At 45.0% G+C, this 17147-nt stretch overlaps 1 protein-coding gene across 5 annotated transcripts in view; it reads right to left on the reverse strand.

The window, feature by feature from the left end:
• LOC128560111 (solute carrier family 23 member 1-like) overlaps window positions 1-17147 on the reverse strand; it is a 51096-nt gene that overhangs the window by 8528 nt on the left and 25421 nt on the right. For 3 of the 5 annotated variants that reach the window (XM_053553612.1, XM_053553613.1, XM_053553614.1), the window contains exons 4-8: window positions 16687-16846; window positions 5534-5715; window positions 3682-3799; window positions 3327-3483; window positions 2361-2614 (exon numbers count right to left, since the gene is read on the reverse strand). In XM_053553612.1, coding sequence (XP_053409587.1) covers window positions 2361-2614; window positions 3327-3483; window positions 3682-3799; window positions 5534-5715; window positions 16687-16846 — 871 coding nt within the window. The remainder of the gene's footprint in view (window positions 1-2360; window positions 2615-3326; window positions 3484-3681; window positions 3800-5533; window positions 5716-16686; window positions 16847-17147) is intronic. The other 2 variants (XM_053553616.1, XM_053553615.1) reach the window with 1 other exon arrangement.

Below are 17147 nucleotides of genomic sequence, written 5' to 3' on the forward strand. Positions count from 1 at the left end.
TCCCTCCCCTCTAAAGGAGCTTACTTTAGAAATGATACATGAAATCAATGTTTGTTCTGTTTATTGAAATATAATGTTCTGTTCTGCATGGGATTTGCCCTTTTCAGCAGGAAAGGAAATATTTGCCGTGTTATACTGATATAGTCCTCTCCTGCTGTATTTCTGTGTCATTTGGTGGCCTTTCTATGGGAAAACATTCCAGACACCTGCACTAAAGGCTCTGAACCCTCAGGTATGTATCAAAGAGTTCACAGGACTTGATACAGGGGGAGGTATCAAATAGCTTAGCTATTTGCTCACAGATTTTAGCTCTCCTGTGTGACAGGGGTCACACAGGACACAGAGGTGGACAGAGCTGATTTTGGGAGGGTGCAATGCTACCAGACTGCCCTTCGGAACCCTGGGAGGAGCTATGGGAAATGCAAAGTGGACTGTGTGTTGGATGGGAATCTATTCTGCCAAAGCTCACGGGACCTGTGCTGGGAACCACTGCAAAGATAAACTGAGGCATGTGGAAAGCAATATATTTTTTTGAGACACAGTTTCACTTTGTCGCCCTCGGTAGAGTGCTGTGGTGTCATAGCTCACAGCAACCTCAAACTCTTGGGCGATTTTCAAACTCAAGCGATTTTCTTGCAAGTAGCTGGGACTACAGGCACTCACCACAATACCCGGCTATTTTTAGAGATGAGGTCTCTCTCTGGCTCAGGCTGGTCTCAAACCTGTGAGCTCAGGAAATCCACCCACCTCGTCCTCCCAGAGTGCTAGGATTATAGGCATGAGCCACCATCCCCAGCCAAAAGCAATATTATGTAATACTAATTTTTCTAAGTCACATTGGAAAGTGCCATCCTGAAGAATTCTGATGACCTCATGGAACTTTTATGTGGAAAATGGAAACCAATCAAGAGATTTTAAGCAGAGACTAACCTAACTAGAATTGGGTTCTGGAAAGATCCCTGGGCAGTCATGTGGTGGTAGATGGAGATGAATAAGATCCTAGGAAAAGGGAATGTTAGGGAACATTGCAGTGTCCAGGTAAGAGATGATATAGTCGTGGACCTGGGAATGGTGAAAAGAGAATGGGAAGGGAGGTGAGGATGTTGAGCAAACAGAATCCACTGGCGAGGGCCCAGGACCATGAGACGGTATGGGTGGCATGGGTGACTGTGTGGACTCACTAAGACAAGGGTTTCAGGAGGAGAAGACAGGATAGGACATGTGCTGCGCTTTATAGAGGCCCCTGAGTGTGAGCAGCCCTTGGACACCAGGTGGAGCTGGTCAAGGTGCTCCTGAATATGCAGGTTTGGATAACACCTGGGGCTGGGGGCTGAGCTAAAAGATCTCCCATCTACAGCTCGGCGCCTGTAGCTCAGAGGTTAGGGCGCCAGCCACATACACTGAGGCTGGCAGGTTCGAACCCACTCTGGGCCTGCTAAACAACAATGGCAACAACAAAACAAAAAATAGCCAGGCATTGTGGGAGGTGCCTCAGCTACTCAGTAGGCTGAGGCAAGAGAATCACTTAAGCCTAAGAGTTTGAGGTTGCTGTGAGCTGTGACTGCCATGGCACCCTACCAAGGACAACATAGTGAGAATCTATCTCAAAAAAAAAAAAAAAAAAATTAAAAATCCCTCTCCTAAACTTCAGGAAGCAAGGATTTTTTCTCTTCAGGGTTCAGAAAGCCACTGTCACCTACCAGTGCCAGTAGAAGTTCTGTCTGTGGAACCTCCACAACCCAAGGAGGCTGAATGTGGAAGGCAGAACCCTGGCTCCCTCTAAGGGGCCAGGCCCTAATCCCTGAACCTGTGAAGATGTGTATGTTACCTTGCATGGAAGAAGGGACTTGACAGAAGTGCTTAAGGACCTGGACACAGGAGAGAATCCTGGATGATCCACGTGGGCTCAGTCTAACTACATGAATCCTATAGGCAGAGAACCCTTCCTGGCTGTGGGCAAGGGGAGATAGGACTTCAGAATACTGTTCAGAGAGATGCGATGTTGCTGGCTCTGAAAATGGAGGAAGGGGAATAAAAGCCCAGGGATGTGGCAGCCTCTAGCTGATGGAAAAGGTTAGGAAACAGATTCTCCTAGAGCAGTGGTTCTCAGGGCCAATGCCATGGCCCTTTAATACAGTTCCCGTGGGTCATGACCCACAGGTTGAGAACCGCTGCCCTAGAGCCTCCAGGAAGGGATGCAGCTCTGTCAACACCTTGATTTTAGCCCCGTGAGACCCACATCCAACTTCTAAGTTGGGTTGTTTGGAGCCACTAAGTTTGTGATAATTTGTTATGGCAGTGATAGGAAACCAACACATGGGATGGAGGATTCAGGCACCCAGCCGCCCCAACAGGCTTACCTTGGTGATGCCCAGAGCCCCGACATTCTCACTGTAGGAGGTGGTGCCATTCCCTGTCCCCCAGGCTCCTGCCAGGAGGCAGCCAAGGCCTTCAATGCCAATGCCACGGTTGATGGCGTGCTTTGGAGGGGGTGGGGCCCCCACCAGCCGGGCACAGGCATAATAATCACCTACTGACTCCACCATTGAGGAGATCACCCCTGCAATGATCCCGAAGACCCCTGCCAGGCTCACGGTGGGGACGCCCCACTGTCCTGCAGATGCAATGCAGAGGAATTGTTCATTCATAACAGAAGAAGATGCTGAGGCCCAAACAATTTCTTTGGCAGAGGGCACCTGGAAGGTTTTTAAGACTGGGCAGTGTGTCTTTCAACCCTCACAAATGTGCACAGCATTGGCTTAGATTCCTGCCTTACTGTTCCTCCCTAAGAGTGGGTCGGATGGCCAGAAATTGAGGTCACTGTGCACAGAAAGAGCCTCCAATGGGTCTCTTTTTAGCAGGTCCTTAAAGCTTTTGGGAGCTGAGAGTCTTAAGGGAGCCATAGGTCCATAGTACAGAAAGCAAAACTGTCTCTTCTGGAACCCAGTCACCTATACAGCCTGGGCCAAGAACCACAGGAAGAGGTCTCCTAGGCCGCCAGATCCAGGAGACCCAAAGTCTGGCTAGGCTTCCAGGCCCTCTCTCTCTTCCTTTCCTCCACCCTCAGGTGGTTGGGTTCTGAGTGATGTGCAGGCAAGGGATACGCCCAGCTCTGAGCTAGGCCTGACAGCTATAGCCTTTGAGCCCACTCCCAGGGGACTCCTAGCACTAGGCCTCCTTCCTTTCCCAGAAGTCCCATACAGACTCGCTGGGGCCTATCCTTTCTCTTCTCATTCCTGTTCAATTCTCCACCCAGACCCTTGGGCTCCTGGACACTTCCAACAAACTTGTGTCCCGAGCAAGAAGGGGCTGGTTCTTCTCATCACCTGGGTAAGGGAAGCGAAACCAAGGGGCCTGGCTCAGGACGCTGCCTTTGGTGTCAGTGCGGGCCAGGTACCCGTAGGCTGAGGGGACCGTGGGGAGGGCGTTGGTGACCGTGAGCACGAAGCAGACAAGCCAGGAGATGCAGAGGGCCAACAGCACCTGCAGGGAGCCGTCCTCACACGCGGCCTCCTCGCCGGCGCCGGCCCCGCCCCGCCCCGCCCCGCAGGCGCCGGCTCCGCCCCTCACGCACGCGCCCGGCCCCGCCCACACCGCGCCACACCCAGGTGCGGGCAAAGGAGGGTTTCCAGGAAAGCCTTGAAATGAGCGAGTGGAAGAGAGTGGAGGGCTGCTGCTTACAGGGAACACCTGAAACAGGTAGAACTTGGCGGTGTGGCACTTCTCTCTTCCGTAAACGGGCAGCGGCACCACGATGTTTTTCAGGTACTGAGAAAACAGCACGATGAGGAAGATGGTCCTAAAACAGAAAGAAATGACCATATTCAACCTGGCGAGCTGGGGCACGCCTTGAGGAGAGGCACCTGAGCTTGGGTGGTGGTCCAGGAAGCGAGCCACCAAGGGCCCCGCGGGGAGAGTGCCCATCTGGACCCTTCTCTGCAGCACAGGCGGAGTCCTGCCCTCTTGAAAAGGTGGGCGGTTCCCTTTCGGAAGCTGCTAGTGGCTAAAGAGGAGTGATGGGAATGGACACTCATCTTTCCGGGATGTCTATGGGAAATGAGCCTCTGGCGGCTGGTTAGTCAGGGACCATCTGGGTCCTCACACCTCCCCTCAGACCACAAGGGGCAGAGTGAGAGAACCATCCCCAAGTCCCTCCAAAGGTCAGTGCAGGCAGGCATAGTGGCTCATGTCTGTCATCCCAACACTCTGGGAGGCCAAGACAGGAGGATCACTTAAGGCCACAAGTTTGAGACCAGCCTGGGCAATATAGCAAGACCCTATCTCTAAAAAAAAAAAATTAAAAATTAGGCAGGCGTGGTTTTATTTGCCTGTAGTTGCAGCTACTCAGGAGGCTAAAACAGGAAGATTGTTGGAGTCCAGAAGTTCAAGGTTACAGTGAGCTATGATCATGCCACTGGACTCTAGCATGGATGACAAAGAGAGACCCTGTCTCTAAAATAAAATAATAAAAATAAATTTAAAAGAATTTTTTTAAAAGAGGTCAGTGTACTGCTCGAGGCCCGGCTGACCAGCATGACACCTTCCTCTTCACATGGCAGCACCCTGTGACTCTTATGGCTGTCTCCTGGTATTATAGGTGCTGGTCTCCAAGTTTTATTTCTCTCACATGCTTAAGAGCTGGGGTCATATCTTCACACCTTTTCCAGGGTGCAAAGACATTTGCTTAACAAAAACCTAGGCTTGGCGCCCAGTAGCTTAGTGAGTAGAGTGCTGACCACATACACCAAAGCTGGCGGGTGGGGAGCCTAGCCTGGGCATGCTAAACAACAATGACAACCGCAACCAAAAAATAGCCGGGTGTCGTGGGGGTACCTGTAGTTCCAGCTACTCAGGAGGCTGAAGCAAAAGAAATGCTTAAGCCCAAGTGTTTGAGGTTGCTATGAGCTGTGATGCCACAGCACTGTACCAAGGGCGACATACAAACAAACAAAAACCTAGATGGCAAGGCCAGTAAGATCTATGATTAGTCAACACTAAGTATCCTCACACACTGCCAGTGATTAACTCATTGTCTGTGAGTACAAGTAAGATAAAAATGATTTGCATTAAGAATTATAATTAGCAACTTTGATGCTTCTTATGGAATGATAATGTTCATGGAAGACTTTGTAAACCACAAGAGTTTGACAATAATATTGTCAGTGGTGACTCAGCGTCCATAGCACAGTAGTTATGGCGCCAGCTACATGCACCAAGGCTGGTGGGTTTAAACCTAGCCTGGGCCAGCTAAACAACAATGACAACTGCAACAAGAAAATATCTGGGTATTGTGGTGGGCACCTATAGTCCCAACTACTTGGGAGGCTGAGGCAAGAGAATTGCTTAAGCCCAAGAGTTTGAGGTTGCTGTGAGCTGTGATGCCACAGCACTCTGCAAAGGGTGACAAAATGAGACTCTTTCTCAAAAAAAAAATATATATAAATATATGTGTGTATATATATATATATATAGTCAGTGGTAATCTTCCACCAGAAAGAGCTTGGAGGGTACTTCCTTCACCACCAGTACTTACATGGCAGAAATCCCCCAGTGGATCCCAGCGTCGTTGCCCACAGAATCGAAGAGAGGTAGGGCCACCAGGGAGATGGTCGGAGCAATGGTCAAAGGGCCAATGAAGCGCATGAGAAAGCCGATGAGGCCTGAAAAGCCCACCAGCATCTGGACACAGGAAGCCACCATGATGGCGCCCTGCAACTGCCGGAGAGGAAGTGTTCAGGTACCTCAGAGCCTGCAGCAAAGTGTGGGCCTCAGCCAGCCCAGGCCACCCCACCAGCCAGATGCTCCTGCCTTCTGCTAAATCTGGTCACCCCTAGGTAGCATTGGAGGGGAAGGTTGGACCCCAAAGCAGCTGAGGAAAGGAGAGAGCTCCCATCTCACTGTTCTGTGCAGTCTTTTTTTTCCAGCTGGTTGTTGAGCATTTTTATTTTACATGAAAATTTTCAATTACTTTCATAGTTACTTATTGATCATGGTCATCATGAGAATTATGGTGATGACTTATAACACTAGCACGCTCAGTAGTGTGTTCAACATCTCTAGGCTGTATTTGTCTGTTTTCCTACATTCTTCTGTAAAGAACTTTTTCTGTAAAGAACCATAGACTGACTGTTTTAGGCCCTAAGGCCATCCAGGCTCTATCCACAACTTTTCCAGACAAGATGTGAACAAATAAATGTCACTGTGTTGCAATAAAACTTCATTTATAGACATTGGAATTTGAATTCCATATAATTTTGACATGTCATGAAATATTCTTTTCTTTTTTTTTTTTCAACCATTTAAAATGTAAAACCAGTCTTAGCTTGTAGGCTGTCTGTTCAAAAAGAGGCGACAGGCCAGATTTGGCTCCTAAGCTGTGGATTGCCAACTTCTGATCCGCTGGATTGATTTTGCTTTATTTCCTCTTTTTACTTTACTAGTTTGGATGTTATATCTTCTATATTATTCTTCTAGAAGCCTTTCTTAGCTTTCTGAAGTGAATGCTTAACAAAGGATTTGTAACTTCCTCTCAAATAATACAATGACCTTAGAAATCTTTAACTTCTACCACCATTCTTCTGTTTTCCGTGCTATTGTTGACAAATATTTCTTAATTTTTCCACTGCTTTTGGTAATTATTACATTTTTATTATATTATTACATTTGTATAATATTTTATTACAATCAATCCTAATCTAGATTTACCCAACGCTACTGAGGAAATGTTTGTGTCCCCCTCAAAAATTCGTATGTTGAAGCTCTTACCCACAAAGTGGTGGTATTTGAAGATGGAAACTTGGAACCACATTATATTTAGATGAGACTATGAAGGTGAGACATGGATACAGTGCCCTTATAAGAAGAGGGCGATTTATGCTCTTTCCCTCTCTCTCCCTTCTTCCATATACCAAGGAAAGGTGCTCGCTATAAACCTGACCATGTTGACAGACCGATCTCAGACTTTCAGCCTCCAGAACTGTGAAAAAATAAATTTCTGTGTTTAAGCCACCCAGTCTATGGTTTTTGCTTTTGTTCTTGTCTCACTATGCTGCCCAGGGTGGTCTCAAACTCCTGCACTCAAGTGATCCTCCTGTAACAGCCTTCTAAGTAGCTGGGAGTGCAATCATGAGCCACCATGCCTGGCCGTGTTATTTTGTTATGGCAGCTGGTGAATACACTTACACTCATGTTTGTACCCATCTATTCCTCTGCTCACTATAGCTTCTTTTCTACCACTCTTTCATTTGAGATTTCATTTCTTTTTTCTTGAAGTTTATCTTTTAGTAATTATTTCAAAAAAGGCCTATCACTGATAAGCTCGCTTTATCTTTGTTGATCCAAAAATGTCCTTATTTTGCCATCAATCTTGCATGATGTGGAATTCTACATTTGGGACTAACTTCTAAACTAACAATTTTTCTCTTGGCATTTTGAAAATATCCCATTCCTTCCAGTGTCTATTGTTCCTAGTGAGAACACTGCTGAATGTCCAATTGCTATTCTTTCATAGGTAATTTTTTGTTTCTTATTTTTAAGATTTTCTCTTTGTAGTTGGTATTCTAGCTTTATTATGATGTGTTTAAAGATGGATTTACTTTTATTTATTCTCCTTAGGACTTGATGTGCTTGCTTTTAATCTCAATATTCATATCTTTCATCTGTCCTAAAATATCATTAGCCATTACATCTCTTCCAGTGCTGCCACTTTTCCATTTTCTCATTACACTTTTAAGAATTCTTATTAGATGCAAGTTGGACTTCTCGTTCTACCTTCACATTTTTTAAGAGATAAGATCTTGCTATGTCATTCAGGCTGGAACACAACGGTGTGATCCTAGCTTACTATAACCTCAAACTTCTGTGCTCAAGCATCCTCTTGCCCCAGCGTCTCGAGTAGCTAGGACTACAGGCACACCATGCCCAGCTAATTTTTTTAATTTTTTGTAGATACAGGATCTTGCTATGTTGCTCAGGCTGGTCTTGAACTCCTGGACTCAAGCAATCCTCCCACCTTGGCATCCCAAAGTGCCAGGATTACAGGCACAAACAAGCATAGCTTCATGATTCTTAACCTCTGTTTCACATTTCCCTCTTCTATTTCATATTTACCATATTTTTATTTTTAATGGCTGTATTCAAGATTATTTCCTCAGATAATCTTTCAGTTTATTAGTCTCTCTTCAGCTGTGTCTAAATGCTGTTTAACTTGTTAATTACATTTTTTTATTACAATGACTTTTTATTATTAAATTTTTATTTGGTTCTATTTTCAAATTTGTTTATTCTTATTTCATTTTATCTTCTAGTTAGGGGTTCTATTGCTTCTCGATTCTCTTTATTTTTTATTTTCTTTGAGACAGAGTCTCATTCTGTTGTCCAGCCTACAGTACAGTGGCATCATCACAAGCTCACTGTGACCTCAAAATTCTAGGCTCAAGCAATCCTCCTGTCTCAGCCTCTGGAGTATCTGGGACAACAAGGACGTCCACCATGCCCAGATAATTTTTCTACTTTTTTCTTTCTCTTTCTCAGGTTGGTCTTGAAATCCTGGCCTCAAGAAATCCTCCTGCATCAGCCTCCCAAAGTTCTAGGATTACAGACATGAGCCATTATGCCTGGCCTCTCATTAATTATTTTTTATTTATTTTTTTTTTTTTTGTAGAGACAGAGTCTCACCGTACCGCCCTCGGGTAGAGTGCCATGGCGTCACATGGCTCACAGCAACCTCTAACTCTTGGGCTTACGTGATTCTCTTGCCTCAGCCTCCTGAGTAGCTGGGACTACAGGCGCCCACCACAATGCCCGGCTATTTTTTTTTTGTTGCAGTTTGGCCGGGGCTCGATTTGAACCCGCCACTCTCGGCATATGGGGCTGGCGCCCTACTCACTGAGCCACAGGTGCCGCCCTCATTAATTATTTTTAAAGTACTGATTTAATATTCCCATTTAAACTGTTCTATTATCTCTTATTTCTACTTATTCTCTTGCATAGTACATTATTGCCTTGTGTGAAATGATAAAATCTATGTCTGCGGGCTCATCTTCAGGGGGCTTGTTTTTTTCTTGTGGGAGTCTTATGTGCCTTAGAATGCGGAAATATCACTAAAGAAAAAATTTACATTTTCTTCTGCTGAAAACCAAAGGTATTTAATTAACAAGATCAGTTTTTACTTTAATTTCTGAGCTTAAGAATCTTTCTACCCTTCCCACCCATGTCACAGAGTTGAAGTCTTTTTCTCTCATGTGATTCCATGTTCTAACTCCTCCCATTGATCCTTGGACAGAATAAAAGTTTCCTTCTTGATTCCCTAGGAGGGTGGGATTATCATAGGCCCCTATACACTAAAGGGGATGCTCTTTCAGGATCTTGTTGGTCATTAAAACCCAAACTCCTACCTTTGGTCCTGTATCTGCGTCTGACTTTTTATCCTACCATCATAAACTGATTCTGACTATAATTCCTATCTTTGTTTCTAGAAAGTGAGGTTTTCCTTTCGTTTTGAGCTTGAGCATAAATTCAAAAACATAGTTGGTCCATCATTTTCATGTGTTGGTCATGTGAGTGGGGTCTAAGTTGGCTCAGACCATGATACTAGAAAGTGAAGTTTAAATTGGTCAAATATAGGGGGCAAGACATGATTGCAAGAGGGACTTTACCTAACAATTGCAATCAGTGTAACCTGGCTTATTGTACCCTCAATGAATCCCCAATAAAAAAAAAAAAAAAAATTGGTCAAATATGTTGAAAATTGAACTTTCCATTTCTTCCCACAGTTTTCTACTTTTTCTGTTACCACCATTTCCTCAAAACAGCTCGCTTTGACTTCTCCATTAGTTCTTGTATCCTAGTGAGTGATAACATTTCTATTGTTTCTATACTCGCATTTGGGTCACTTTCATGCCTGTGACTAGGATGGTCTGCTGGCCATCCATGGTCTCAATCCTTGAGACACATGTGGGTAAACAGAACTCAGTGAAACATGGAGAATCTGCCTTCCGTCCCAATAGGGTGACACTGTGAATTAAACCAATCGTCAATCAATTAAGAAAATTAGACTGCAACTTGTTAAGAACTTTCTCTTGTTTATAGCACTGTGAAAACCAGTGGACCAGCAGAGGGAGCTAAAATACCACAGACAAAACTCTAGGTTTGTAGTTCACCATGATGGACATGTGGGGGCGATGTGGAGAAAATTAGTGGCCTTGACACCCTCAAACCTGGGAGAGAGGAGCCCACTGCCCTGCCCCCTCAGTTTCAGAGCAGGGATGGGCCTACTTCTATAAAAGTACAGAAAGAAAATATTTTAGATGCTGTGGGCCATGTGTGGTTTCTAATGTAATTTTTAAAAAACTTAAAAATATAAAAATCATTCTTAGTTCATAAGCAGTTAAAAAACAGGCCACCAGCTGGATTTGTTCCAAAACTCACTGTTTGCAGGCTCCTGTTTTAGGGGACTCTAAGCACAAAAGTAAATAGTAAATATATTGAAGACAATATGAATGCCTCTGTCACTTGGAACCCAGGGCTATGCTATTCAGAGCCCCCAGGGACACTCCTTTCTATAACTGTTGCCCACTGTCCTCAAACAAAGGACAACTGCTTTGGAATGCAGCGAAGGTCTGTGAGTGGAGCCACTGCAGGGAGGCAGAGACTGTATCAGAACACAGGGAAGATGTGGGATGTGGCAGTGGTGAGGTAGGAATCAAGACAAATTAACTTGCTGGATCTTTCTTGGACAGTATGAAGGCAACAGACCTGTGTAAAGAACTAGGGCTGAATGTAGGGAAACCCTGCCCCAGCATCAAGCAGAGCAGAAGGTTGGTTTTCATTTGAATTTTCCAAAGCCCAGTAAAGGCTCCCATGGGAGAACAGCAGAAAAACAAAAAACAAAACCCACAAACCCACAAACCACATGTGTGCTGTGATTCATTCTCTTGATGAGATAATAGGAACAGGCTTCACTGAAGAAGAAGTTTGTACTGATTTGGAAAAGTTGTTACAACACATGCCATTCTGAGATTGGCCAATCAATGTGGCAAAACTCTACAGCCTGCCAGTCTAATAAGGGAAGACTTTTGGGTGTATCTTAGTCTGCAATTGCATGGAATGGTTCTTTAAAGATTAAAACACCTTGTTATCTTTGGGTCCACCCTGAGATAAAAAGGAAACGCAGAGATCTGATGATATTAGTTGAGTCCACCCACATCCAGGCGCACTTTTGGGCTGTGTGTCATAGTGCAGGCTCATGCAAAAAGGCCATTTCTCAAAGCAAAGAAGAATGGCAGAAGATTCTGTCTGAAATTCACAAGTTAGGGCCCAGGCTGGTCTACTACATCCTTACAGACACAGTGCCCCCAAGCTATTGAAAGCGTAGGAGACAGAGTCTGGGCTGAGTGGGAATGGCCCTGCAAAAGCTTCATGTTCAGCACTGCCACAGGGCTTTGGGTGCAGGGGTGGGCTAAGGAAGATACTGGACCTCTCTCTCTTTGACAGAACATTACTAAGAAGTCCACTACTGGGCACTCTTTTGGATTAGACCACTACTGACTGGCTCCAAATGACTTAAGTTCAGAGTTCCCAATTATGTCTTGAGTGATGTCAGAAAGACATTCAAATGAGGAATGGCCTGATCAAAAAAATTTGCTGATTTCAGGGAAATAGTTATCTTCAGGAAAAGAAAAAACAGCTACACACAGGAGAGGTTCTTAGGATCCACGAGCAAGTGGTAGTTCCTGTCCTCTAAAGCAGACACAACCTTACACCAAGAGCTTTGGGTCCCATTGTGTGAATCTTTGAATTCCAAAGCACTAACTGGCATCTTACTGAGGTGCTACTCAATTAACTGAAAAAGGTTGGGCCTGGAAATGTGAGACATTCTGCCCAGCCAGCAGAAACCCCAATGAGAGAAGTATGGCAAGTCTAAGGCAGACTAATGGACCAAGTTATGGGTGATGTGATGACTGTGCACACATAAACACTACCCACATAAATTATCCCCTCTATAATTACAGAGATTCTTGGGCTGTAACTGTTTAATCTGGCAAGCAAATCACAGAAGGCTCTATCTAATTTTCCCTCCCTCTGTGGGATAGGACTTTGTAGTTAAATCTCAGATATTGGTTGTTCATGCCAATGCTCCTTTGTCTTTACAAAAGGAGGGATGTATGACTTTGAGGGTAGTCACTAGAGTCCATGGGATGACACCTTGGGCTCACAAAGACCATAATCCCCATCTCCATCTGAACCACTTATGTTGCCCAGGAGGGCTCAGATTGCCAACAGCAGCAGGCTCATGTGCCTTTGATGGGAGAATATACTTTAAGTGTATATGGCCCACCATAGAGCTGCCTACACTGGACACATCATAGAACATGGGAAATGTAAAAATTTAAAAAAAAACAAAACTGGTACTGACAGTGTTTCTGGTTTGACTTTGGCCATTCCACAACTAAAGACCTGGCCCAGACTCTTGTAAAAACACTGGCAACCCAGATTGCCCACCAACACGAATATCAGGATATCAGCATCTCATGGTTACTTCTCAACAGTATGATCTGGGCAAGAGTGGACCAGAAATACAATATCAAGTGATCTTGCCATATTTCCTATCATCTCCCCAAAGCAGTAAATTTTGAAAAATGGGAACGTGTGCCTCAAGCAATTAAATGTTGGTGACGAAAGCATAAAGGGCTGGCTTTGTAGGGTAGGAGGGCCACCAGTGGAGCATTCGGGGATATTTTGAAAAATAAGGTGGTAAGGAAACCCTACTTTTCCAGACTGGGGATTTGATTGTCTTTCCTAGGGTAGGAATAATATAAATCCATTTGATTTCACTTGTTGGAACGTTGATGGCCTTTATGGGCTGGACTGGAAAATCTGGTATTTTCAAGATACGTCCTACCCAGTGGAGAGGACCCAGTTACAATGCACTTACGTATACATATTAAGTAAGGCCTTTGAAAGTACCTTGGGGAAGGACACGTGAAGAGGTTTAACAGTGTTGCTTTTGCTGTCCACTATTGCAGGAAAGGACTCAAAAACTCCTCCTGTCATAGAAGCAAGGGAATGGGTCAAGAGCTCCCAGTGGGAAAAAGAAAGACAGTAGCAGAAAGAGCTGGAGCCACCAAATTCCTGTGCCAAATGATGCTATTTTTGCCCTTTACATTTAAAATAAGTTGGCAATAAAATTATTTCTAAGCAGTATTTCTTGTTATATCTTCGATCTGGGACAAAAGTTCCTGGCATCAGAATTGACTCTACCAAACTGGAACACATGTAATGCTGTTGTCTTTTTTTTTTCTTTTTTCTTTTCTTTCTTTTTCTTTTTTTTTTTATGACATAGAGTCTCACTCTGTTACCCTGGGTAGAGTGCTGTGGTGTCATAACTCACTGCAACCTCAAACTCTTGGGCTTAAGTGATTCTCTTGCCTCAGCCTCCCGAGCAGCTGGGTCTACAGGCAGCAGCCACAATGTTCGGCTAGTTTTTCTACTTTTAGTAGAGATGGGGTCTTGCTCTTGCTCAGGCTGGTCTTAAACTCCTGAGCTCAAGCAATTTACCTACCTCTGCCTCCCAGAGTTCTAGGATTACAGGTATGAGCCACTGCACCTGGCCTATGTTGTCGTATTAATAAAACTGCAGCCAGAGTATGGTTAGCTGCGCTGAATGGACAATGAAGACGGAGCTTTGTGATGCTGGCACTCTGGGACACGGTCTGTTCCTTGGATTTTGATGTTAGACTGTGATGGCTCATGGTCCTAATTGTGAGTTCATAGATCATTGATGTGATACTCAATGAAATGAAAATTATGGAAATGATGGTATCTAATAAAGTCTGTATCATGATATTGAAGTCAGTCACCAGGTAATGTGGTAAGCCTGGGGAACAATGGCCTAAGGAGGTCAAGTAGAACTACCTGCTGGAGGAGCAATGATGGTTACCTCTAAATCACTCAATGATGCAAGTTTATCACCAGGATGGCTAAAAGGAAAAAGATAGAAAATGTTGATGAGAATGTAAAATAACTAGAGCTCACATACACTGCCGGTGGGAGGATAAATTGGAAACCCCACTCTGGCAGCGTATTTGGTAGTGCTTATAAAACACACCAAATGGACACATGCACACCCCAAGACCCAGTGATTCCACTACTAGGTGTGTATTCAGTGGAAGTACCTATGTATCTTTGTACTTGTATGTTCAAGAACACACATATTCATAGCAACACTATTTAAAACAGCAAATAACTGAGTGTCACCCTTAAAATCACTAGATAACACAGATGGATAAATATGGATAAATTGTAGTACATTCATATAATGGAACATTATTCACCAAAGAAAATGTATCTGCACTACGCATAACAATATGAAAGAATCTTGCAAATGTAATGTACTACATGGTTCCACATACAATGTTCATGAATAGGCAAAACTAATCCATGCTTTTAGAGGTCAGGATAGCAGTTACTCTGTGGGCGAGGTGAATGGAAGGAGGTGTGAGGGAGCTTCTGGGGTGTTGGTAACATCCTGATTTCTGAGCTGGGTGACATGGGTAAGTTGGACGTGGAAATTTCTGGTGTTCATTTCTGTATGCTTGTTAGACTTAAACATTTATTTTAGGGCATTGCCTGTGGCTCACTGAGTAGGGCGCCAGCCCCATATACCAAAGGTGGTGGGTTCAAACCCGGTCCCTGCCAAACTGCAACAAAAAAATAGCCGGGTGTTATGGTGAGCTACTCGGGAGGCTGAGGCAAGAGAATCACCTAAGCCCAGGAGTTGGAGGTTGCTGTGACCTGTGTGACGCCGCGGCACTCTACTGAGAGCACTAAAGTGGAACTCTGTCTCTAAAAAAAAATAAAATAAAATTATTTTAAAAGGCACCAATTGAAACTTTGGAAGCAAGGGGGAAAAATAAAAATAGAACAGTATCATCAAGCTCAGAGTAGTATTGCTACACACTGAGATTTTTGTAAAATTTGCCCCTTCTCACTAATCAAATATGGGCAGGAATAGGAATCTCACTATTGTTTCCTCCGAGTTCCATCTTCCTCCTTTGAATTTCATATGGGTCAAAGTGGGTTGCAGGATGGGCCCTGGCTTGTTTAAGACTTGTTAGTTTGACTCCCAGAGATATCCAGGGAATCCACCCAGCTCTAGGTCCATAGCTCTCTGTACAACAATGTCCTTCTCCCAGTTCCAGTGATCTTGGGGGAGTTGGTGTGAAGGTTATAAATGAAGCCTGGGCAAACTACAGTGTCCTGGAGCCCCATCAGCACATGGTGCTGTGCAATGCTACTTATGCTCCAGAGCAGGTGGTCCCAGGCATAGTTCTAAGCCAACCCATGTGCAGATGCTGCAGGCCGAGGTGTTGTGTTTCAGGTTGAGCTAAAAAGTAGATGGTTGCACTCCCTAAAGATCTCAAGTGATCCTCACTCTCTCGTACAAGATTTCCTACAACTGTATCCCACCCACGAGTCACCCCTCCACCCACTCACTTCAGGTGAGGATGTTGGAGTCTGGAAGCTATTGAGTCTGCTGGCCCCAAGGGTGTGGCTGATCTCTCTGCTAAGAATCCTGAGTGCTCACTTCTTTCTGTACTATCTAGATGAACCAACCTGGAACTCTACCAAATTTGAGAACCTTCTTCAAAGCCACCAGGCCTCTCCCTGATGATACAGTTAAATTTAGCAAGGGTCAGGCTTCATGAGCACAGGGCATGTACAAAAAACTGGCGGTAGACAGCCTGAGAGACTTTAAGTCAGTGGTTCTCAACCTTCCTAAGGTCGGGGCCCTTTAGTGCAGTTCCTGTGGGTCACGACCCATAGGTTGAGAACCGCTGTTCTAAGTGCTCGGTAACCGTCATCTGCTCCTGCTACCTATCATCGTCACCATTGTCACCACCACCATAATGTGTTTCTCTCCCCTTTGTAGTTTGAGTACTTAGCATGGTGCTTGGCATCTGCCAGATATTTACCTAATGATGTTTGAGAAGTTAATATTAAACAGTGTTACTAGAGCGGCGTCTGTGGCTCAGTGGGTAGTGTGCCGGCCCCATATACTAAAGGTGGCGGATTCGAACCCGGCCCCGGCCAAACTGCAACAAAAAAATAGCCAGGCGTTGTGGCGGGCGCCTGTAGTCCCAGTTACTTGGGAGGCTGTGGCAGGAGAATCACCTAAGCCCAGGAGTTGGAGGTTGCTGTGAGCTGTGACGCCACAGCACTCTACTGAGGACAATAAAATGAAACTCTGTCTCTTAAAAAAAAACACAACAGTGTTACTACCCCCTGCCTTCTCTGCCTCCCAGGACTGGCTAGAAATCTGCAGTGTGCTTCCAAGCACACCCATTTCACTCCCCACCCTTCCCACCCTAGCAGCCTACTCCCTCTCACTTATCACCCTGTTCTATTTTCTCATTGCACTTATAACTCTCCTGGAATTTTGCCTTTTCCATTTCCTTCCTGGGGGTATTTCTCTCTCTCGCTCTCTTTCCACCCTCCCACAGACACACGCTAGGACGTTAGCTCCATGTGGGCAGGATCCTTGTCTGTCTTGTCTATGACAGTATCTTAAAGCCCAGGATCTTGCCTGGCAGGGAGTTGACAATGAACGCTGAACAGATGACTCCATCCAGCAGTCCCCGCTGTGTACCCCTCCTTTTCTCCCACCCACACCCCTACCCCTGTTACCTCTCGTATCCTCTTCTGCCATTCCTCAGTGAATTCTGGAGAGCTGGTGTTCACCTGGCTGGCATTGAGCGTCCACTCGGGGCACTTCCAGTCAGGAAGGGAGAGCATGGCCAGAGAGGGTGCCACAAACGCAAATGTTCCACCTTGGAGAATGGGCAGCCTGGCGGGGGGGAGAAAGGATGCTGTTACCCACAAGGCCTTCTAGCACCAGCCTGCCACTGGCCCCAAAGCATGTGGGATCAAAAGCAAACCATCCACCATGTATGTTCGTATGTCCCTGTCGTCTTAACCATCGCTTTATTACGGGGCTCCACAAGGGCAGGGATCCACTCTTTTTCATTTCTAACACTCCAGCACTGAACCTGGTGCCACTAAAATCCTAGCAATGTTGAGTTTTATTTTGGCTTTTTTTTCTAGTTTTATGGGCATGCAATGAAACTTTAACAAGTGTTAATTTGTAA

This window comes from Nycticebus coucang, chromosome 11, assembly GCF_027406575.1.
Source record: "Nycticebus coucang isolate mNycCou1 chromosome 11, mNycCou1.pri, whole genome shotgun sequence".
Classification (NCBI taxonomy): Eukaryota; Metazoa; Chordata; class Mammalia; order Primates; family Lorisidae; genus Nycticebus; species Nycticebus coucang.